Genomic DNA, 25508 nt, shown 5'->3' with positions numbered 1-25508 from the left:
TGAAGGCTGCTGAGCTGGCGGAGTTTGTACTAGGACAAACTGTTGCTGCGGTTGAGCCTTAGATGTCGAAGGCTTACCGACTTGGGAGACCGGAACCGCTTGCACGACCGCCTGAGGACGGGAGGCCTGGTAAGGGTGAAATCTCTTTGGCCTCTTCTTGGGTCTGGATTGGTGTCCGGGGCCATCGAACTTCCTTTTGGAAGGAAGTCCCCAACGGACCCGAAGACTCTGGTTAGCTCTTGCTGCCTCATGAAAGACGTTGACCTCGTCTTTCGGGAACACATTTTCGCCCCATATTGACGACTTTGAGTCTATTAGGCTCGTGCCTTTTAGTGGCACTCACCAGGACGTACTTGCTGCATGTGCGTCTCGCCGTGACAAAATCGTACAGGTCCATTTGGAGTCTGTAGCAGAGCTTTCGTAAGGACCCGGAACAACTGTTCTTCAGTGTAGGTTGATGCTACCAACTCCGCCGCAGTGACGGAGTTGATAGACCTCCCTAATCTGGTCCTTGCCTCGAATTCCGCTTTGACCAAGTGGTCCGGAATCCTAGGTAGCTTCTCGGTGAATAGGGTGGAAGCGCAATCCGGATCAAGTTTACCTGCCGTAAACGTAGCCGGAGCGTCATTCCAGAACTCCACATCTGCGGGGAAGAGTAGAGAGGTAGCCTCTGTCTCTTTTAGCACTCGTAAGGGCTTATCCTCCGCCGCCGCTTGCATAGTTAGTTCTGCCACCTTGGATGTACAGGGTGACAGAACTCCATTTGGGGTCACAAACATAGTAAAGCTACCTTTATGGGGCGTTAATTTGGTGTTAATGCAACCCCAATCGGAGAGGGTGCGAACCCAAACAGCTTGAGCTTGATCCCTAGGGAAGATCACTGTCTCCTTCGGGACCTTGTCTACTCTGACTAGTACATGTTCTGCTAGTCTGACAAAACCGGGGAATGGGAATTGGAGACCCAGTGGAAAGAGCTCAAAGTCCTCCAGCGGACGGGTTCCGCACCCTTCAATTGTCAGCTTCCCATCTGAGAATGGGGCATGCAATGCTAACCGCCACAGGTTGTTATTGTCAAATGGCGGCAGCTTTGACGAATCCGGCACTGTCATGGACAGAGCCGGGGTTCCGGAATGGAGGAATCCGGTCATCATCTCCTCCAGGGGCCTGATCCTCTCGGTCAGAGACATTATTGCCTGGCCTGAGGTATCTGAGCCCGAGGCGAGTCGTATCGACTCCAGCCTCTCGTCAACCACTTCCCTAACCTTCGACATCAGAAGGTTAGTGAAGGCCTCCTGGTCAAATCCGGACTCCGTCGCCTTGGATTTGGCGGATTTAGCCCTCGACCCCTTAGGAGGGTGAGAATCCTTGGCAGCAGGCGACTTGGCAATAGAAGTCGACGGCTGTGGGGCCGACGACGACTCAGTCGCCACTGACAGAGTCGGTTTCGATCCCTTTGGAAGGGATTTTGTTCTTACCGATTTAAGCTTGGGAATGAACGAAAGCGATCCTTCCCAAGCAGGGGTGGACTTAGAGAAGCCCCGAAAAGAAGAGGAAGAAGGAGTAGGGCTTAAGAGACTACCTGCCTCACTTACCTCACCACCTACCTCCTCCTCGGTGGATATTGGTTCATGGTGAATGCTGATGGCCGCCACCTCTTCCGCCATCAGGTCGCTGTCTTGTTCCTCCGGGATGGGCAGTGTCGCCAGTTGGATGGATTCTATGATGGGGCCGGCAATGTGCGCCAGAACAGCCGTCGTAGCCGTGGCCCCCAGGTACAGAAGGGAGCACAGATCTTCAGCCAGGACGTACGGCTGTCCTGCCGGCGCATTCTTCCCAAAACCTGACACCCATCCCCAAAGCGCGACCCTTGCCGCATGCCGGTAGGACAAGGTAGCCTGTAAGAGAGGAAATCGAATTAACATTCCACTCGAGGAATAGTATCTATAAGAAACTTCTTTCTTAAGTTATTATAACAGAAATTCCATGCAAATGATGCAGTAAGGATACTTTCTCATCAGTGAGAATAGACACCATCTCATAGCAGACGGTGCACGCGTCCGGGTGCCAGACCATGTAGTGCTCAAGTTGCATGACGCAATTTGCGTGGGACCGGCAAACTACATGGCCGTAGGGCTTGCCGAGTGTAGCGGAGCACCCTACCGCTTGGCAACGGACCATCTGTAAGTTGAAAATTTCTTATGAGTATAGCACAAGGCTCCGGAGTTAACTTCGGCAAGACCATGCACCTTAACCTAGATATTGGTTCAAGACTTACTCACTAAAGGGATTTTGACGAAGGAAAAATCTATTTCTGGGGGAAGACCTGTGTCGCCCGGTGAACCCAGCCCTTCTAATTAATTTCCCCACCCTTACACCAATCCAAGCCAGGGTGTCTAAATCCAGGAATGAGACGTATTTTGGAAAGGAATCCTCTAATTGGCAGAAGACCTGTGAATGGTGGCTTCCACTCGCCTTGTACTTCATACCCGACACCCTTAGGGTGCTCGCGCGAGGGTAGTAACCTCAGCATACCATGCTAGCTTTTTTCTCTGGTATATTTAGAATCTATTTATACTAGAAAAGTGAGCAGCAGGATCCTTTTCACCGGGCGACACAGGTCTTCCCCCAGAAATAGATTTTTCCTTCGTCAAAATCCCTTTTCTGGGTTCGACCTGTGTTCGCTGGTGAAAAGGTATCAGAGATTGCCTATCCAAGCTTACTAGATACTAAGTAGTCTTTATAAGGAAGGAGTAAATGAAACCTAAGGTTCATTTCAACTTAAATTTACTCACTTAATATTTACACTAGGTCCATTTAAATTTAAACTTACTCACTTACTACTTACACTAGGACTTAAACTATGACTTAGAACTAGTAATAACATGATGATATCATACAATTGAACAGGGTATTCAAGGCAGTATCACATTTCCTGGGTATGTACAAACCGGTCCATAGAACAATCAGGGACCAAACATTCTATATACAAGTTTCGGTGGCAGGATGACGCCCAAGGCCTCCCAACCCAGAGGAGAGAGGTTTGGTGGGGAATACGAGCGAGGCAGGCAGGAAGGAGAGAGTATTAAGAAAGTAAAGGGTAAGGAGAAGAATGATAGGATTCATTATTCGGGGGAGACTATACTCCCTACAGCAATTGCTGGGAATTTAAGGGCTTCTAAGTTCTTTAAATAGTGGCGCTTAAAAACTTCTGGAGATTTCCAACCCGTATATTTCTTCAGGTCTTCGAAATTCATATTTTGAAAATAAAAGAGGTAGCCACCGCTCGGATGTCATGGACATGTGGGACTGAATCCTGGTTGGCTTGTTTAATGAAGTAGAGTATTTGTTGTCTAATACCTTTAAGAGAAATCGTGCCACCTTTCTCTAATGAAAAGGTGACCTGAAGATGTTGCGGAAGTTCTGGCTAAGAAGGATCTAAGGGTAGTGACAGGGCACAATGATGTCTCCTGTGTTAGAGGGATGATTTTCCATGGAGCCCATCTATTTTGTGGGTCCTCATTCTTAGCCAAGAACCTCCAGTCTGGGGATAGTAGTACTTCCCCTGACGGGAGGAATTCTATGTGGTCTGGATTCCTTGAGAGAGCCGAGAGTTCAGATATTCTGGCACCTGAGGCCATAGCCATTAGGAATAAAGTCTTTCTTAATAGGGTTATATACAAGCATGATTCATTATTAGTATCGGAGGCTAATTTGAGTACATCATTCAAGAACCAAGTGACCATATGTGGGCAGTCAGTTGGTCTTAGGCGGGCACATGCTCTTGGAATGGAGGAGAAGTATGCATCTGACAAGTTAATGCTAAAGCCAACCTGAAAAATTTTCTTCAAAGCCGACTTGATTGTTGTAATGGTACTGGCGGCTAGGCCTTTCTCAAAGAGAGTTCTAAAGAACGATATTGCCAGATTCGTGGTCATTTTGTGAGCATCTGATTCCTTCAGGAATTTTGCCAATTTTTTTGATTGCCGAATCATATTGCCTGAGCGTTGATTCTCTTTTATCTGATTCTATAAATACAATGTTAAGTGGATCGATACTCGCGTCCTTTTGGGCTGCAAACTTCATGAAGTCCATAAAGTTAGGGCATTCAGAATTCCTGAGGAAGTTGACACAGTTTAAGTTTGTACTATCTGTGTCAGTTTCGGGCGAGGGATCCGTTTGGGTCGGAGCTTCAATTCTAGAAGAAGCGGAAATCAGTTGCTTTTCGGCCAATTGGGTGCCACTAATACTACGTGTCCTGTGAAAGAACGTAGCTTGTGCAGGACCTTCATCAGAAGATTCACCGGAGGGAATAGATAAATTATCTGCCAGTTGTTCCAATCTATGGTCATCGCATCTGTGGCATAGGCTAGAGGGTCCAGGTTGGGTGCCACATAACATGGCAGCTTGTGGTTGGATTCTGTGGCAAATAAGTCTACTTGAAGGTCTGGGATTTGTTTGCAAATCCACCAGAATGAATTCTTGTCCAGAGACCACTCCAATTCTAGTGGAGTTGTCCTGGAAAGTGCGTCTGCAATCACATTCTTGACTCCTGCCAGGTGGGTTGCTGACAGGTGCCAATGATTTTTCGCCGTTAAAGAAAATATTGCAATCAGCACGTGATTCAGTTTGCTTGACCTGGAACCCCCTCTGTTTATGCAGTGTACCACCACTAGACTGTCCAAGACTATCTTCACATGACTGTTCCTGGTCGGAGTTAGCCATTTTAAGGTCAGGAAAACTGCCATAGCTTCTAGCACATTGATGTGGAACTTGCGGAATGTATCCGACCATATCCCCTGAACCTTCTTGTATTGTGAATATCCCCCCCAGCCCGTCAGTGACGCGTCTGTATGAATTGTCAAAGACGGCGGAGGGAATTGCAGTGTACTGCCTTGGTCAGGTTCCTGTGCTTCATCCATGGGCGAAGCCTCTTTGCTAGAATGGGTGGAATACTGAAATTTTGTCTCTGAGATTGATGTTGGCTCTCTTCTTCCAGACTCAATTGATATCCTTCAATCTGGCTTTTAGTAGGACGTCTGTTATTGATGCGAACTGTAGCAAACCAAGGATTCTCTCTTGGGTACGCCGAGAGGCCTTTTTGTTCCTGAGGAACTGTTTGGTAGCCGCTGCTATCTGCTTGGCCTTCGTGGGTGGAAGAGATAGCTTGTTTTATTAGATCCCATTGGATTCCCAACCATTGAAAGTAGGAAGCCGGGTCCAGCCGTGATTTTTCCCTGTTTATCTGGAAGCCCAGAGACTCTAAGAGCTCTATTACTTTGGCTGTCGATTTGGGCATTCCTCGACGCTGGCTGCCCAAATGAGCCAGTCGTCTAGGTAGGCTACTAACATAATCCCTTTGGTTCTTAGTTCTTGGATTATCATCTCTCCTAACTTGGTGAATATCCTGGGTGCAATGTTGAGCCTGAACGGCATGACTCTGAATGAGTAAGCCTTGTTTCCTAGCCTGAAGCCTAGGTACAGAGAGAAGTTCCTTGCTATCGGGACATGATGGTAAGCGTCTGTGAGATCTATAGAGGTGGTGACGGCCCCACATGGAAGTAAGGTCCGCACCTGTGAGACCGTCAGCATACGGAACTTGTCGCAAAGAATGTATGAATTGAGCCTTGACAAGTCCAGAATCACTCTTCTTTTGTCCGAGTCCTTCTTTGGGACACTGAACAGACGTCCTTGAAATTTTAGTCCCCTCACTTTCTTTATGGCCTTCTTTTGTAGGAGATCCTTGGTATATTCTACCAGGTCCGCTGTTGGGATCTGAAAGAAGTTTATTGGTGGTGGGGGCTCTTTCTTCCACTTCCATCCCAGGCCCTTGGAGACTATACTGTGGGCCCATGGACTGAAGGTCCAATGGTCCCGAAAGAGATATAATCTCCCTCCTACCTGCGGGCTCTCACTGGTTGGTTGCAGGTTTGTACCCTCTGCCTTCTCGGAAACCTCTACCCCTTGAGCTACCTCGTAGCCAGGAGCCACCTCTGGCCCTGCTACGACCCGCATGCCTGTTGTAGCTACAAAATGATTCCCTAGCTTCATAGGCGGGGTTGAAGGCTGGGGAGGTTATGATGGCTGTGGAGGTTGAGGGTTGCTGGGCCGGCGGAGTTTGTAGCAGAACAAACTGCTGTTGTGGCTGAGCCTTCGATGTCGAGGGCTTACCCACTTGCGATACTGGAACCGCCTGGACAATCATCTGTGGTCGAGAGGGCTTGTAGGGATTGTATCTCCTTGGCCTCTTCTTAGCTCTAGCTTGATGTCCTGGGGCCTCAAACTTCCGCTTGAAGGGAAGTCCCCACCGGACCCGGAGCCTCTGATTGGCCCTGGAAGCTTCTCAAGAGACGCTGTCCACTTCTGCTTGAGGGAACAGGTTCTCTCCTCAGATTGACGCCTTTATCAATCTGTTAGGCTCATGCCTTATGGAAGCCTCCGCCAGGACGTATTTTCTGCAAGTTCGCCTTGCCATTCCGAAGTCATAAAGGTTTGACTGGAAAGGCTGTAGCAGACTTTTCGTCAAGACCTGGAACACCTGTTCATCCCGGTACGTAGTGGCTAGCAATTCCGCTGAAGTGACGGAATTGATAGACCTTACTAGTCTCGATCTTGCCACAAACTCTGCTTTGATCAAATTCTCCGGAAGCTTAGGCAGCTTCTCGGAGAACAAGGTAGAGGCACAATCTGTGTCCAGTTTTGCTGTAAACGTGGCCGGAGCTTCATTCCAAAACTCCCTACTTGCAGGAAAGAGAAGAGAGGTAGCCTCTGTCTCTTTCAATGCTGAGAGGGGTTTGTCCTCTCCTATAGCCTGCAGAGTTAGTTCTGCTACCTTGTCAGTGCAGGGCGACGGAACTTGATCCGGCGTCACTAACATGGTATATGCGCCCTTGTGAGGTGTTAGCCTGGTGTTAACACACTCCCATTCGGTGAGGGTGCATGCCCAAACAGCTTGGGCTTTGTCCCTCGGGAAGATCACCGTCTCCTTTGGGACCTTGTCCACTCTGACTAGTGCGTGCTCCGCTAGTCTGACGAACCAGGGGAAGGGAAACTGGAGACCTTTCGGGAAGAGCTCAAAGTCCTCCAGTGGCCGGGTTCCGCACCCTTCGATGGTTAGCTTCCCATCTGAGTATGGGGCATGCATAGCAAGCCGCCACGGATTGCTTTTATGGAAGGGGGGAAGCTTAGAGGCATCCGGCACCGCCATCGCCAGAGATCCAGAGTGGAGAAATCCGGACATCATGTCCTCTAAAGGTTTGATCCTCTTGGCCACCATGTCAGATACTGTTTGGCCGGAGACTTCAGATCTGGAGGTGAGTTGTAACGACTCAAACCTCTCATCTACTGCCTCCCTAACCTTCGACAATAGAAGGTTAGCGAGCAGCTCGACAATAGAAGGTTAGCGAGCAGCTCATGGTCGACTCCGGACTCCGTCGCCTTGGACTTGGCGGACTTTGATCTCAATCCCTTGGGGGGGAGAGAATCCTTGGCAGCAGGCGACTTAGCAAAGGAAGTCGATGGCCGTGGGGCCGGAGATGACTCAGTCGCCATTGACGGAGTTGGCTTTGATCCCTTGGGCAGGGATTTCAGTCTTACAGTTTTTTCCTTGGGACGGACCGACCATGAAGCATCCCAAGTAGGGGTGGGCTTAGAGAAGCCCCGGAAAGAAGAGGAAGAAGAAGGAGTAGGACTAAGGAGACTACCCGCCTCACTTACCTCCCCCCACTTACCTCCTCCTCAATGGCCATGGGCTCCATGTGGATGTTGATGGCTGCCACATCTGCCATAAAGTCCTCCTGGTCCTCCAGAAGGGATGCCATCTCCGCCCGGATGGCGTCAATGATGGGTGCCGCCAGATGCGCTGGGACCGACACTGAGGGTGACCCCTTGAAGAGAAAGGCTGGCATCCAGGATGTAGGGATGCCCTGATGGCGCGTTCCTCCCGTAGCCGGAGACCCAGCAGTCTGCCGGGTTTCCTCGACTGTCTGTCGGAGAGGAAAAGGAAATTAACCTTCCAGACATAGGAAGTCAGTTTGTAAACAATTTCTTACACAGTTTATCACCATTTTTCATCATGAAAAAGTAGCTAAGATACTTACCCGCTCATCTACGAGAAGGTTCAACATCTCATAGCAGACTGTGCATGCCTCCGGGTGCCAGACCATGTAGGGGTGCCAGACCATGTAGGGGGGTTGGCCCTCTTCACCTTTGAAGGGCACCGAGCAGTTGGCATGCGAACGGCACACCTCATGCCCATAGGTCTCGCCGAGGGAGGCGGAGCACCCCATCGACTGGCAGCGTACCTTCTGTAATTTGAATTATTAATGAGTATCAGCCTCAAGGAGGGCCGGAGCTACCTCCAGCGAGGGCATGCAACTTAAACTAGATAATGGTTCAAGTCTTACTCACTAACACATTCAATTCACTGAATAGGTAAAATAATATCTTTAGATATAACTGCCTGCTCCCGATCTCGCTCCTGGGTTCAATGTAAGTCTGGTACTTGAGATCTGATATCCGCCAGACCGGGAGGAGGAAGGACCTCTACTCTGTATGGCTGGCCGGACCAGAAGGCTACGTATTAACGTAGATGCCTACATGATCTCCGAGATTGAGAACTGAGCTATGGCAAGTTTAATGCAACACTCCGGTGGCGGATGTGAGGGTGAGTCACTCTCCGTCGGTACCCATAAGGGTCCGGAGCTGTTCACTGTACGGTCCCCCAAAGATTAGCGCACTCGAAGTCTCATTTCTCCTTGTCCTAACCACTGCCTGCGGAACGGACCGAGGTGGCGGATCAGAGAAAGGTAATCCCATATCTGAAGTTGCCTACCTCTATCGAGGGGGAGAGGGGAGTAAGACTCCTACCCCAATTCTGCGGCTAGAGGGAGACCGGAGAAAGAGACTACAGAGCGGCGGAGCTACATATGTACAACCCGAAGCCATGTCTGTCATCCGGCGTGATGCCGGGGGACTATACGTTCGGAACATAAGGTTGCCTCTAGTACCCATATCCCCACCCTCACACTTGCCCCCTCCCCTCCCACTTAAATGAAACTCCAGCGGCCGTTCCTCACTAAGAGTACTAGTGCCGCGAGTTATAAAGGTTCGGCTGAGCCGAGCCTAGAAGTGGGTGGGGGGGGAGGGGGAGGTTGGTATGAGGGGTGGTCGGTCGTGATCGCCTGGCCGCCTACCTGATCAGAGATGGCCACCTATTAGCGGTTGTGTAGACTACTACTGCAGGGGTGGTAGTGTGACTGGGCCTGTGGCCCGTTGTGGTTGGTACAGCAACCGGTTGGGGTGGCTCTCGATCGGGAGGCGTAGCCTACTACTAAAGGTTAAACCGAAGGAGGCTAGGCCAAGACGAATGTTAACCAGACCTTTTATGATACAGTGATACAGCATTGTGTAATGACAATAAAATCAATATGTATAATTGATAACGAGGCACTATGGAAGAGTTGCAAGGGGTTTTTAAGGTTAGGGAGAATACTCGATATGGATCTAGCTTGACCGTCCAAGATCGTTACTGACTCGGATCGTTAGGCCAAATCTCCTCTAGGACATCACTATGCAGGCAGTAGCCCTCAACCAAACCTACCAAACTCGAATTTATTCAATTCAGATCGGCCGGGAAGATAGGTCCCACAATATGAATAGAGAGAGGGGGCTCTCTATCATTGATATCCCCCCCTGAAGCGCTTTAGCTCCATCAGGGGAAGAGGCATAAAGGATACCGGTTAGGGACAGTTAGCCTACCTTATTAGTCTACTTAGGCTTGACTGGTGGGGGGGGGGCAACTCTTCCACCTCTTCAGTGAATTAATTCTACTGTCTTATTTACATCTATTTGTTTCGTAAGAAAATAATTCATGTAAAATTACGTTGGGAAGAGAGAAAGAAATTCTAACTCTCTCGCCCCTACCATACGATAGACTGCTAATTGCCTATCAAAAACATGTGATAAACTAATATTATTTCGAGATAGGCACGAACGCGCTCTTGAGCTGGGATGTGGGGAGGGGGGGTTATATTTTGAACAACCTTTGTCTAACCCCAGATTTACCCCAGGGTATGTCATGAGCGCGTTCGGCACCTCTACGAACCAATAACTCTAATAATAACAGATTAACACATAAATAGGTTCATTATCTTTTGATTTATCTTAATCTAGATGAACATGTGTACCAAAATTCCACGTGTTCTTGCTGATGCTCATGAAATGGCGGGCACGCCAACCGCCCTGCATACCTTTCTACAGGGCCGATGAAGGCCAATTTGGAAAGCACTGCAACCGTATAAGTTACGAAAACAGAAATTGGGGTACTCAACTTCGATGAATGAGGAAGATCAAAAGAAGCCATCTTGAGTTAATCTCAGATTAATCACCAAAAACGTGATAGCAAGAAAAACTGCGTGGAGCTAGTTCACTGTCTAAAACAGGATTGAAGATGGCGCTCGGGTCGGATAGTAGTAGCAGTAGCGAGGGGGAGGGAGTAGCCGTTTGCGACAGTTCTCCCCATGAGAGGGATTTTGAAAAGGAATCCTCTAATTGACAGAAGACCTGTGAATAGTGGCTTCCACTTGCCTTGTACTTTATACCCGACACCCTTAGGGTGCTCGCGCGAGGGTAGTAACCTCAGCATACCATGCTAGCTTTTTTCTCTGGTCTATTTAGAATCTATTTATACTAGAAAAGTGAGCAGCTGGATCCTTTTCACCGGCGAACACAGGTCGAACCCAGAAAAATGATTTCAACACACTGAATGAATAAAAGAAAATCTTTGGGTGTATTGCCTGCTCCTGATTCCGTCCTCGGAAGGTAGATGTATGTCCAGTATGTGGGGTCTGAGATCCGCTGGACCGGAGAAGAGGAAGGACCTAATCTCTATTACGGTCGGCTGAATCAGAAGGCTACAAATTATCGTAGTCGAATACCTGACCCATCCACCGTCCCCACCGGAGTAGGGAACGACACAAGAATGGAAACTGAGCTACGGCAACTTAGTACAAAACTCCGGCAGCAGGTGTGAGGGTGAGTCACACTCCGTCTGCACCTTAAAGGTCCGGAGGCATCTACAGAGTAGTCCCCAAAGCTTAGCTTACTCAAAGTCTCATCTCTCATTGTCATAAGTAATGCCGGCGGAAACTGGCTGAATCCAGCTGATCAGGGGAAGGTAATTTCTCTATCTGAACCTGAACGCATCTGGGGGGGAGCGTAACTCCCAGCCCAAATCTGTAGCGGGGGGAGGACAACTGGAGGGAGAGAGCACTGAGCAGTGGAGCAATATAAATGCACAATCCGGAGCGATGTCCGCTGGCTGGTGCGATACTGGACCGCTGTAACACCGGCGGAGCTATCCACTCGGAGACATAAGGGATTACATATAATACCAGTAACCCCACCGCTCCAACCCCTCTCTTCCCCACTTAAGTGAAAAAGCTCGAGCGGTCGTTCATCAATAAGACTACTGGAACCGTGAGCTATAAGCGTCAGACAGAGCCGAGCTAGGAAATGGGGGAAGGGGGGGGGGGGGTGGTATGTGGGGTGGTCGGTAGTGATCGCCTGGCCACTACCCCGATCAGAGATAGACACCTATTGAAGGCTGTGTAGCCTACTACTACTGGGGTAGTAGGCCGACTGGGCCTATGGCCCGTCGTGATTGGTACAGCGACCGATCGGTGATCACTCTCAAACGGGAGGTCATGGCCTACTACTAAAGGTTATACTAAAGGAGGCTAGGCCAAGATGATATACATACCAGACCACTTAATCTACAAGCAATATAATAAATAATATATAATAGTAATAATGAGGCATCATGGAAGAGTTGCAAGAGGAACATGAGGTGAAATGAGAATACCCAGTATGGATCCAGCCTAACCTTCCGAGATCACTATGGAACAGGTCAGGTAGGCCAAATAACCTCCAAAGACATCATGGTGTGGACGGTGACCCTCGACCAAACCTTCCAAATTCGAATTTTTCGACATGAACAGGTAGGGAGGATAAGTCCAACAATATGATAAGAGAGAGACTCTCTAACCTTGATATCCTCCCTGCTAGCACCGTAGCGCAGACAGGGGGAGAGGCATAAGGGGTATAGGGATAGGGACACTTGGCCTACCTTCCAAAACCTAACCTAGACTTGGTCGGTAAAGCCAGGGAGGCAAGCAACTCTTCCAACCTCTCAGTGATATGAAAATCATCAACGTGCATAAAATCAAGTACCTGTCTGGTTCACATTAAACAATAATGCATGCATGTCTCACATCGGGAGAGAGAGAGAGAGGACTCTCTCCTCTCCAATGATAAATACGATAGGCTACTATTAGCCTAACAATTTTACATATACAATATGTGATAAAATTACGCACAGAAAACCCAGAGGACGTCATGAGCGTGTTAGGCCTTCCTACTGAACCAATCCGAACTCGGTCGGCTAAGTAATTAAGTATGTGATACGAACAAACGTCACTGATGACTATAATGAATATAAAATTAACATAAAATTCAAAATAAAAGGGAAATAACGAGTAATAACAACACACGTGCTCTGATGATGCTCTTAAAATGGCGGATGAACTAGCGGTGCCCCCAAAGCGTTTTCTAAGGGGCCGAAGGCAACAAATGGAACGCATCATAACAATACAAATTACGAAAACACCAATTGGAAAACTCAACTTAGATGAAGGATTAAGTTCCACAGTGGACATAGCTAAATTCTTGGAAAAAGCACAAAGGGAGCTCTAGACGCGTGTCACACTCACAATGCTAATTACAGGAATGAAGATGGCGGGTGGGTAGTAGTAGTAGTAGTAGTAGCGAGAGCGAGCGGAAGGTAAGGGGAGTAGCCTTTGTAACAGCTCTAGCCTTTGTAACGGCTCTTGCCGTGGGAGGGACTTTGGAAAGGAATCCTCTAATTGGCAGAAGACCTGTGAGTAGTGGCTTCCACTTACCCTTATGCTTATACAGATGCCCTTTGGGTGTTCGAGCTGAGGGTAGTAACTTCAGCACACCATGCTAGCTTTTTCTATGGTATATTTAGGATCTATTAATACTTAGAAAAGTGAGCTACAGGAACTTTCACCGGCAGACACAGGTCGAACCCAGAAATGTGTTTGCTAATGAGCTGTAATTGATTTAAAAAATGCTAATTTTTTACGGAGTGCAATTTTCAGATTTTCCAACCTACTTATGTTGATGTTTTGTGTACGATATGTTCTTCGGCCATGCGCTGCCGAGCATGCATCCGTTATTGGCAATTCTGTATACGCTGTTGCGAGTCAGTTGGCTCCCGAGTATCCTGTAATAAAGTCCAGTCTCCAGGACGTTGTGTCATTGCAAACCCAACATGGCGCAGTGAGTAGGATAAGGACCAACCATGCCCCAGATACGTCGACCACCCCAGGCCACGCCGAGGCGTGCCTCACCTGCAATGCCAAGGGCCTTGTCACAGGCCGTCATGCAAGCACAGACGTTATTTGCAGACCAGCAGCGTGCCATCCGTTCCCTTCAGGATGCCCTTCCCGGTTCAGGAGCACGTGCCGGTAAAGTTCCTGTCTCTGCTGCCCCTGAGAAGTGTGAGGCGGTAATGTCTTCGGCAGCGTTCAGATCCTGGAGACGTTCGATGACGTATTGGATTCACCTTAACAAGTTCCCGCCGCAGGATGTTGTCCTGCACATTAGGCTCAACTGTGTACCGGCGTTGCAACGTGCACTGGACGCTCGGTATTCAGATGCCAAATGGAATGCCCTCGCCCCAGACCGCGGCTCTGGACGCCATCGGGAATATTGTGTTGCGGTCGTCGAATCAGGCAGTTCAGTGGTCTGAATTCTTTGCCCTCGCACAAGGGCGCGAGGAATTAGTGAGCGACTATTTTTCGAGGTGTGCTCAGAAGGCCACCGACTGTGATTTTGAGTGTCCCAAATGCGGGGAGTGTTTAATAGAGTACATGCTGTTGCGGAAAATAATGTAGGCCTCAGTGACCCTGTATTAAAGAGGCATGTTTTCAGACATGTGAGACATTTAAGAGTGTAGATGCCCTTCAGGCACTGTGCTGCACTTTCGAAGCTGCACGCCAAGATGTCGAAAGTATCCCACGCGTCGCTATCAGTGAGAGGGGGTCTGCTGGCGCCTCGAGTGATGACGTCACAGGCATTGATGACGTAGAGCCAGACGTCGCGGTGTTGCGCGGCAATTCCAATGTGAAGCGTTGCGGAAATTGTGGGGGGCGCCATCCCTTTGGTCGAGCGTCGTGCCCAGCAAGAGGTAGGGCACTTTCAGAAATGCTGCAGGAATACGAAGAAAGCGCCGCTTGCCTCGAGTTTAGCGATTGTTGCAGACACGCACCTCTCCCCACCACCACGATCAAGGCTTGTGTTTCCCATAGAAACGGGAATTCAGTATCCACACTCGTCGTAGCAGACACAGGAGCACAGATCTGCGTTGCCGAACCCACGATTCTCTCAAGACTGCAAATAAATTCACTGGAGTTGCACCCGCGAGCAGGTCTGAGGGACGTAGCTAATCTCCGAGTGAGATGTCTTGGATCAACGACATGCTTCATTGATATAGGTGGGCGACGCACGAAGCAGGAGGTTTTACTTTTGTGCCGACGGCCAAGAACTTCTATATATCGCTGAATGCTTGTAAGGAGCTGGGAATAGTACCCCTGACTTCCCTCACCCCTACCATCTCGTTGCATCAGCTGATGTGCTTAATGAAGACGTCGCACGGCCTAATCCCCTAAGACAATGAAGCCAGCCACCTTACCCATCCCGCCTGGTTGGAGGAGGAAAGAAATACCGAGACTTGAGGGAGTAGGTTATTACCGGCAATTTCTTTTCTTCAACAACCTTTAATACAACCAGGGAACCGTTACCTGTCATGACGGGCAAGCAGCACCACATCCATTTGTTGCCTGATGCCGTGCCTTATGCCTGTCACACGCCCGCAACAATCCCTAAGCATTGGGAAGAGGAGGTCAAGGCTCAACTTGACGAGGACGTTCGGAAGGGCGTGATAGAACCAGTCCCAGTGGGGGATGCAACGGAATGGTGTGCAAGGATGGTCGTTGTCGCCAAGAAGACGGGTCAACCTCGCCGCACAGTAGACTTCCAGCGCCTCAACGCCCACTGTCTTCGGGAAACTCATCATACACCGGCGGCACCTTCGACATGATTTCAAGCATCCCCATTCATACGTACAAGACTACGGCGGACGCCCACTGGGGTTTCCATCAAGTGGAATTGGACGAAGACAGCCGCCCGCTTACGACCTTTTATCACTCCATGGGGACGATACCGTTATCGTAGAACACCCATGGGCCACTGTTCGGCGTCGGACGCCTACACAAAAAGGTTTGATGAATGCCTGCAAGAACATCACCCAGAAAGCATAAATTGCGTTGACGACACTTTGCTATAACGATCACAGCATTGAAGAGGGCGTTACTGGCATGTATATGAATTCCTGTCAACGTTTTGTGCCTCTGCAGGTATCCACACTCAAGCCCGAGAAGTTTTAAATTCTGCAAGAGAGAGGTCACTTTCGTCGGTTATTACCTGGGATGGGAGTCCATACAAACCCGCAGACGAACGACTAGACGCCATTCGTAAACTTCCATATGCCAGAGAAGCCCTCCATCACGGATATTAGGTCGTGGTTCGGGTTCGTGAATCAGTTAGCGCCCTTCCTTGCAACGGCGCCCATCATGGAGCCCTTTAGGGACCTCCTCAGAAAGCCCACTGGAAAAAACGTTTACTGGGATAGTCAGCTACGTGACAAACTCCGGCAGGCACAGGAGGTCATCTGTCAATTAGCCAAGGACGGCTTGGCATATTACGACCAAAACACGCCCTACGACGATAATGACGGATTGGAGTAAAGAAGGTATGGGTTCGTAGTCCTTCAGCAGTATTGTATTTGTCAGTCAGCTGACAGCCCCTTTTGTTGCAAGGGCGGCTGGCGCCTTGCCCTGTGTGGTAGTCGACACCTCACCTCCTCTGAAGCTGGGTATGCCCCCGTAGAAGGAGAAGCCCTGGCAGTTACCTGGTGCTTGCGGAAGGCCAGGCTGTTCCTACTTGGGTGTCCTAATCTCACCATCATCACGGACCACCGTCCTCTCGTCAAGCTGCTGGGTGACAGAGCCCTTAAGGACGTCATCAAACAACCCGAGATTATTCAACCTGAAAGAGAAGACACTCCAGTTCAAGTTCCACATGAAATACCTGCCCGGAAAAAGGAAACACTGCGCGGATTTTCTTTCAAGGTACCCGACCATGCGAGCACCCCGCGAAGCTTCCGACGTGGATTTGGAGGACGACATTCAAGTGGCAGTGGCATGTGCAACCGTGGCCGCCTTGGAACCGGATATCATCGTGTTGGATGAAGACTGCGTAAGGAGCGCCGCATCTAACGACCCTGTATATCAGCTCTTGCTTGCAAGGGTTGCAGCGGGCGACTGGCCCCAACAGAAGTCGCAAGAACTCGCCTGCCTTCGCCCCTTCTTCAGCGTTCGGGACCGGCTAGCCATCAACCAGGATCTGGTGACATACTCAGTGGACCAAGGATGTGTTCGCTTGGTTATACCGAGGATTTACGCCGCCAGGTAGCCGCTAACCTACACGCAGGACACCAAGGCCTCGACTCGATGCTTAGAAGGGCCAGGCAGTCGGTCTATTGGCCGGGAATAGAAAGGGGCGGGGACCTTCAGCATTGCCGCGCCCGATGTACTTCATGCGATGAACATGCCCCCTCAACTGCCTCCTGAAGAAATGATACAACACGCCGCCTGCGATAATATCCCTTCCAGCAAGTCGTAGCAGATATGTTCCAGATAGAAGGCATTGTATACATGGTGTATGCCGATAGACTAACAGGTTGGTTAGAAGTGGCTCATTTCCCCAATGGTGCCACGTTCTAACAAACAAAATCAGTAATCACCTTCGATCATATTTGCTCGCGTTGGGGAGCCCCAGAACAAATATCAACTGACGGAGGCACGAACTTGGCCAGCGAGGAGATGGAGGCCTTCTTCAAGAGATGGGGGGTCAAGGTCCGGCTGTCGTCGGCCCAGTATCCCCAGTCTAACGGCAGGGCAGAAGCAGCTGTCAAATCGGCGAAGAGGCTACTCGGGAAAATACATTAAAGGGTGGAGCCCTTGAGTCGGACAAACGGCCCTGGCGATACTTCAGTATCTCAACACTCCTCTCAGGGAAAATTAACAAGTCGCCGTCTCAGCTTGCAACGGGTCGCCAGCTGCGCGATGGGGTACCGACGGCCAGGAGACACCTGTTAGTAGACAGATATTGGAGGCAGACTATACGTCGAAGGGAGTTACAAGTGGCAAGGTCGCAGGAGGCGATGCGCATCCCTGGCACTACCAGAAGACTGCCGCCCATCGAACTAGGTACCCATGTATGCATACAAAACCAAGCTACCAAGCAATGGGACGAACGTGGGCATAGTAACAGAAACAAAGCCCATCGTCAGTACACCGTCAAGCTTAACGGGAGCGGCAGGCTGTCAAAAAGAAACAGACGACACCTGAGAGTCATCGCTCCGCCCTCTGGCACGCCCATGTCCCAGCACGAGTCCTCCGCAAACCATACCCCGACAGAACAGGGGACACGCACCACACAGGAGCCCAACGTCGTTGATAGGCCCAGAAGAGCCGCTGGTAAACCCAAGTGGCTCAAAGACTTTGTAGAGTGATGTTATTACCTTTTGTATGCAATTGCATCAGGAATTGATATTTCTTTTCAGAGAATTTATGTATTTTATTTCGTTTTTGTGTATGCATCGAGAAGTTAGCTTTAATTTTTTGTTTCTTCTCTTGTCTCATTGATCTAAGGGCATTTTTCCCTTTTATTTTTTTTGTCATGAATAAGAATGTTCTTGGGGGGGGATGTACGATATGTGTATTTTTCCCCTATTTTTGCCATGTATAAGTATATTCTTTGAGGGGGGATGTACGATATGTTCTTCGGCCATGCGCTGCCGAGCATGCATCCGTTATTGGCAATTCTGTATACGCTGTTGCGAGTCAGTTGGCTCCCGAGTATCCTGTAATAAAGTCCAGTCTCCAGGACGTTGTGTCATTGCAAACCCAACATTTTGTATCGTAGCTAAGTAAGCTAGCTGCGTCAGGTTTGCGTTTTCTTCAAGATTCATCATATGTCGACCTAATGGCGTCAACTACGTTTTCTATGATTGACGCTTTTTTTTCCCCTGAAAATACCTAACTTGCGGGAAAAAATTAATTGACGCACTACACATCAGCAGATCACGAGAGGGTTAACTGGAACTTTTTGGTAGTTGTAAAAAATTTTTAATTATAATTTTTTGTCTCTCACTGTAATTTTTTCTTTCTAGGTAGAAGGCTACTTTTGTTGTCATTTTGCAACTTGTTATAAAAGGTATAAAAAGTCATATTGATTAGTTGAAAGTTATTGTCGAGAAGAAATTGCTGTAATTACTCTTAAAATCAGGTATTATTAGAGATGAATAATGTTTTTGTGCCATTCAAAACTAAATGAATTACCTTTTCTAATTGGTATTAAACTATGTATAGTGTACGTATCTTGTATTGCTATTTATGCAAGTTAATGAGTGTTTAGCTGAAGGGAATATGTTCTATGTAGTATGCAAGAAATTTTTTGTCACTGATCAGAAACATCTACTCTGGAGCTGAAAAATATTCAGCCATAATGCTCTTGTATCATTTGCTGTACGTAACTGTTTTCAGCAAGAGGAGATTGCTTTTGCTGTGATTTTAAATTTATTTTTTCCATTGATTATGCTATGTTCAAGAATGTAGAACCAACAAAATGAAAGGTCAAAATGATGAGTTGAAGTTAGCTGAAAACATAAATTGTTTTATTTATCTGTGAAGAAATGTTTATCAAAATCCCAGATATATAAAGTTTTTGCTCTATTCAGAAATTAAATAAATTTTGTACCTTTTGATTGATATATAATTAAGTGCTGTTGATGTTATTTATTGCTGGGTTTGGTGCTAATTAAAAAGTTCCAACAACTTAATGATACCTGAATAGGAAGTCTTTATTCTGGGACAGAAAAATATGTCATTATGTAGTGTTTTTACATTACAGTAAATGTAACTTAGTACACAATGTCCAAAAATTATAAAAACAAGTAGATATGAGGGCCTCAGAACCACAAGGTGGTAAACGCCACTTTTTAAAAAATGAGTAAATTGCCCTCAAAGTCTAGCATTCATTACTCTGCTTCTAAGAAAGATATTAATTTAAACTAAGTTTCATATGAAAGCCCTACCCTTTATAAATTTTTGGTGAAAATTTTTAAAAAATTGTGGGGTGCGCTTGTGCGCTAACATTCAAAATGTACGCCTAACCCCCCACATTTGTGTATATTTTATTCATAACCAGCACTTAAACCATAATTAAATGTGTAAAAGGATAATAAAGTGTTATTATATCGTGTATAACAGCAATAGAGTAATAATAATAATAATAATAATAAAATAATAATAATAATAATAATAATAATAATAATAATAATAATAATACTGATAAATAATAATAGTAATGATAAATAATAATAATAATAATAATAAAATAATATATTAAAAAATATAATATAAAAAATAATATCAATAATAATCGTAATACAGTAATATTGGTTAATAGTATTGATAATAATAATAATTATAATAAAATGTGTACTCACCATGAAAATACTTTTGTGGTATAGCAATCATGGATGTTATACTGATGATGATGATGATAATAATAATAATAATAGGAGAAATTTATAATAATATTGTTAATAATAATAGCAAATAATAATGATAATACGGTAATATTAGTATTGATGATGTTGACCATGATAACATTCCATCATCATAATGTTTAGCCATTAAAATAATCATCACCAATATCATAATAATAATCAAACAAAAAAAATTATAGAAAAATAATACTACTACACTCACTACTACTTCTCTAAAAAAAAGCAAATATTTTAATCTGTACTCACCATGAAAATACTGTACATCTGCTAAAGAACTTTAAAACAAGGGGAGGTGGGGAATGTAATCTGTGCGGTGATTGGCCGACACTTACGGCTGCCTTATGGGGAAAAATGCTGATTTGCTTAGAGCTGACTGCTTAGTGACGCACTTCTGAATAGCATAGAAATGCAATAAATAGACAGAGGAAACGTTGCCAAATCTACTGGTACGCCTAACTCAATATTGGTGGGGGTGGCGTTTACAACTCTGTGGTTCTGAGGCCCTCATATGTAGTCACAGTAACAAAGTAAAGTTAGCCAAAAACAAACAATTTCAGTAATGTTACAATATTGAAGTATTTTGGTTTTGTCAAATTATATATTTAATTTCTCTCTCTCTCTCTCTCTCTCTCTCTCTCTCTCTCTCTCTCTCTCTCTCTCTCTCTCATACATACAGTACATTTGCATGCACACATGATCTTCAGTTACCTGTGTTTTATAGTATGTAATAATGATTAAAATAGTAAGAAAAATCCAGAAATTTTCAATGACATTTTACAAATTTTTGTGTACAGTCTGCATTGTGGCCAACATCCCATATGATTCATTTTGGGACCACTGTTCCTTTATCCCATGGATCCTCCCAGTTACTTTTGCTAATCCTGCATTATACTATCATAATTATAATCACCCTCACTAGCAATATACCCTCTGTATACTTTACATTAGTACTATTTGTTGCGGTGTCTACGTGTATTTGTTTGTACCTACGGGTTTCTTTTTATTCTTTCTCTCTTCTCTTCTCTTTTATTAATAGTCAGTCTTTTTCTTCGGTAGCTTGTTGGTTTTGTTTGGAAGGTTATCTGTTATATGGGCTAACCTTCAATTATCACTTGCGATGAGTTTTTCTTTTCTTAGGAACATTATAGAATAATTTCCTTTCATTCTTTCAGTCTCTCAGGAGGTTTTGCTTGGGTACACCGTAGGACTCTGGGCAAGTTAAACACCACTTAGTTTATCTTACTTATTATTACGAATACTAAATCACAGTTAACAATTTTACACAACACTACACAGGGAACAGAGGAAGTATTGCCGTAGCCTCCCCGTATAAGGCTTAGATCCTAACTAAACTTCTTTGAGAGCTCAAGGGAAGTCTCAACCTAACTTCTAAAATTAGGCTCCTCCTTAACTTCTACTAAGACACATCCTACTACTTCTTGAGTGGCTTTCCTTACTTCCAGTGCCACCCCTAGATTAGTCTTATTGGTTATGTTAATCTACGGTAACCACCCACTGAAGGTGTCAAAGTTCAGATTTTCCACTGGAGTTTGCTACTTACTGTTTTGGCAAACTGCTGCCTGTGTTTAGTCTCATTTTTCGAAACTGCTATTTCTGCAGTCTGATACTGCCATACATCTACTCCCTTTTCTACCTCTCCTGGTAGATTCTTTCATTACTCTATCCTCACTCTATATATATTTCTACCAGTGGATTTTCCTATCTAATTGTCCCTACATATTTATAGACAGACTCCTGTTGTATTCCTAACACATGTACTATATGTACTGTACATTAGCACTATGTACTATAGGACCTAGTTCCACGCTGGACGTGTGGTTTTCGAGCTCGGCTGCCAATTTGTCGGTCCGAAGTTCGATTCCCTGCTCTGCCAACGCAGAATCAGAGGAATTTATTTCTAGTGATAGAAATTCATTTCTTGATATATAACATGGTTCGGATCCCACAGTAAACTGTAGGTCCCATTTTTAGGTGACCAATTGGTTCCTAGATATCTAATCCTTCGGGCCAGCCCTAGGAGAGCTGTTAATCAGCTCAGTGGTTTGGTTAAACTAAGATATACTTAACTTTAACTATATGACCTAATTTGTCAAATTTGCAAGCTTGAGAGTCCTGAGAACCCCTTCTTCAAATTAGATGTTTGAAATTCTTTGATATCATGAAGGACAAATTGATGGGAAATATTGAAAAGAGAATTTTTTTTTTTTTTTTTGCTGTTTTTGGTAATGCTATATCAATTTTGAAACTTAAATCAGCTTTGAGAGATAAATTTTAAGTGGTAATGGAAAAACCATGAAACTTGTGGGTAGAATACATGAACAGAAAACATTTTGTAATGGATATCAATATGTTGCATCAAAAAGGCACATCAGAAGATGTGTGCCATGTAACACCAAACAGTTTTATTTAAAGCATGTTAAGAGTGGTTCCACAAATTTCAATACATAACATCTAAAGAGTTGTTCAGCAGATGTAAAAATTGATATACTAGCTTTAAATCATAAAAATCATAAGAATACCACAACAAAGTTTTTGGCAGGAATAAAGAAATGATAAAATTTTACATATGTGAAGTGGAGTTTACTATCGAAAGAGGTTTGCATCCATGTGGTTTCTTTTCCTTTTATTTTTTTTAAGTCTTAATATGTGATAAAAACAGTATCATACCAATTGTATAGATATTAAAATCAGTTGTTCTTTGGGATTAGAATTTCAATTTTGAGATGCAAGGTACACATACCATATATTACTCATTTTATTTTATATGGAATCATTTACCAGGTCAATTTTTTTTATGACCTAGTTATTTTAGGATGTGAAGTGTGTTCACAGTCATTTAGCTAATTGATTTCATGAGTTCTTTCTTAAAACATATCATTTAATATGAATAATCAGTTTATGTGTCCTTTCCCTTTTCAGATTGGTGAAAGTAGTCTGGAACAAGTATTGACTGCTGGAGGACACAAATCTCCTGTAGTAACTGTCGATTGGTGTAGTACTCTTCAATGTGGCCTTTCAGTATCAGCCTCTCTTGATGGCACAGTAACTGTTAGCACTCTCATGCAGCAATGAGATAGTTTTGTAAAAAGGTGTTTTGTATCCAAATAGATCTGCAGTCTTTTTATAAAGATTTGTATAAGTATTTGTTATCTTTTGTAACTTTAGAGTATTTATTTTCCTTATGTCTCATCGTGTGAGTAAGCTACTTGTGATGAGATTGCTGGTCATTATTTCTGTTCCAGAGCTTTAACTTAGTACCTCTGTTGAATTGTTTGTAATGAAAGAATCTAATTGAGTAAATGCAGAAAGTGAAGACTTACCGTAACTACAGTGCATGAAAAATTGTGCTGAAAATCAGTTTAATGGCACTGGGACTTCCTCGTTATAGCTTTGCATGCTCAATTGATAAATGATGGTGGTGATAAATGTAGATGATATAGAGGAAAATGAACAAAAAACACAAAATGCTTGATAATATATGTTGAATTGATTATTTTATTTTGCGTATATAAGCTGTAAAGAGATTCTCTACAAATGTAGCCTGGATTGTACAGCTTGCTGTAAGGCCCCTGATAAAGTAAACTGATTAATTTATGGTGTATTCTCACATTTGTTGTAAAGTATACTGTAAAATAACATTAGACCTTGATTGTTCATTAATTTCATAAGAAGGCTTTGGATGAATGATATACAAATCTGAAACTAGTTTGTAAGAGTGAAGGTGTGAGAAGAAAAATTTTTTCCTGTGGTGCTTTGACCTTGATAAGACTGAATATTGTAGAGCAATTGCATAATACATAGTAAAAGTCTAACTAGTCCTGGTTTGAATTGTGAGATTTGCAGTGCAACAGAAATGAACATCAGCAAATGGCCAAAATTTCCTAGAACAAAAGATGTCTTCCAAATTGTTCATATAACTGTTTACAAAGCAATTGCCTTTTAGATTTGGTTAAAGCCCATAAGTTTAAATGTAATCCAGAAGACTGGAAATAAAAATAAAAAGTCTGGCAATCTAGAAAACTCCAAGTTTAAAATTACTGTGTTATCACAGAAATTAAATGTTATCTTAGAAATGAAAGTTTAGTGTCACTAATTTTTTGTTTATTTTATCATCTGACTTTTATAAGTTACAAATTTTTCTTGTGATGATTAGTTTTTAAGAATTTAGTGTCATTCCTGGATGATAGACATTCCATTTACTTATGATCATTTGCAATGCCTCCTAAGTGGTATGAGTAATCATTGTAAATTTGGAAAGATGTAAGAAGAGCATTTAGTTTTTTATTTCATAATTTTATTTGGAAGTTTTCCTTAATTAAGAAACTACAGAATGTATTAATTATATGAGGTATTTGTAAATTAATTGAAAAATCACACTCTAAAGCTAAACGTTATTCTTTGTCCTTTTCAGAGTCTCAGGCTTCATCAAATTATCTTAATTTTTCTGGTTGATGGTGATTGATTAGTGCTGGCATCAACTCTTTGATATTTGGAGGCAGTAAAGTAATGTTTACTTGCCATCCTGGCAAGGAGTTGTGGATGCAAAATAAATCCACAGGTAGATAATCAGGTGTATTCAACATTCTAAGAAGAAAACATGGGACATGCCTCACACATCTTTGAAGTAATCAGTACAGTAACAGGATCAGCTTAGGCATGTAATCTCATAGTGTCCTAAACAGAACAACTGTGTTATTCGGTAAAATGAATGCCAGAAATGATGCTTAAAAAATTTTAAAGCAAAGTTGGTACATATCATATACTAGTAATCCCATTTATGATAATGAAAGTGGTGTTGAGTACCAGTGGGATCCAAATGAAAGATCATTATCAAGACAGTGCATATAACTCTTTATGCAGACCTAAACTAGAATGTTGGTGCCAGATATTTTTGTGTACATCACAAACAAAATTAAAAGAACTCATCATAATTGTTAACATGAGGTTGAGAATATACTCATCAAAAGTTTGTATGTTAACTGAAATGAGTCTCCCTTTGATTCCAGTAGAAAAAATAAGACTATGATATACAATGGAAAAATATGTTTTTCATATGCAGAACAAACCTTCGGTCTTAATAATAAGATAATCTTCTAGCGTCAGCCGGAAACCAGTTAAAACAATCAAAGATTGTAAATCAAGGAATCTGGTGCATCTGGCAACTCATGCATATATAAGGTGGAAGCTGGTCACTGACCAGGCTTGGTATCTCACGACTCGAGTCTTTCTTTGACTGCCTTGAATGGTAGTTGCTTTTGCGTTCTCCTTCTCAAGCCGGTTTCTTTGTTAGCCCATGTTTTCTTTGTGCTTTCAGTGTGTGTGTTTTGTCAAATTTCTTGGCTGCTCGTTGACCTGCCCTGGACGCCCCCTGGCAGTTCTCCCTCCTCCATGCCTCCACTACTTTGGCTCTTGTGTGCTGCCACCTCTATGTCAATGGTCAGACAGGAACCTGACTCTGAAGATGGTTTTCCCGTTGACCTTGGCTTCCTCAAAAAGAATGGGAGAGATTCATGGCCTGGGTTATGACGTGAAACACATCAGGGATTGGGGGTCTGTGACCTTTGAATTTGTCCCAGAATTCGTGGTTAAGACTCAGAATCCCTCGGTACATGATGACAGATTTGACTCGTTTTCTATTCCCTCATCCTTCGGTACATGATGACAGATTTGACTCTTTTTCTATTCCCTCACTAAATGACTGTATAGATAG

General features: G+C 44.7%; 1 protein-coding gene across 3 annotated transcripts in view; it reads left to right on the top strand.

The window, feature by feature from the left end:
* The window catches only part of LOC135219343 (WD repeat-containing protein 91-like), a 299064-nt gene extending 274877 nt beyond the window's left edge, over nt 1-24187 (top strand). For all 3 annotated transcript variants that reach the window (XM_064256020.1, XM_064256021.1, XM_064256019.1), the window contains one exon: nt 22718-24187. In XM_064256020.1, the coding sequence (XP_064112090.1) occupies nt 22718-22870 (153 nt within the window). In that variant the 3' untranslated portion in view covers nt 22871-24187. The remainder of the gene's footprint in view (nt 1-22717) is intronic.
* The last annotated feature ends 1321 nt before the right edge of the window (nt 24188-25508 follow it).

Source organism: Macrobrachium nipponense, chromosome 1 (assembly GCF_015104395.2).
Source record: "Macrobrachium nipponense isolate FS-2020 chromosome 1, ASM1510439v2, whole genome shotgun sequence".
Classification (NCBI taxonomy): domain Eukaryota; kingdom Metazoa; phylum Arthropoda; class Malacostraca; order Decapoda; family Palaemonidae; genus Macrobrachium; species Macrobrachium nipponense.
The sequence above is the reverse complement of the archived record's forward strand: the minus strand, read 5'-3'. Positions and strand labels throughout refer to the sequence as shown.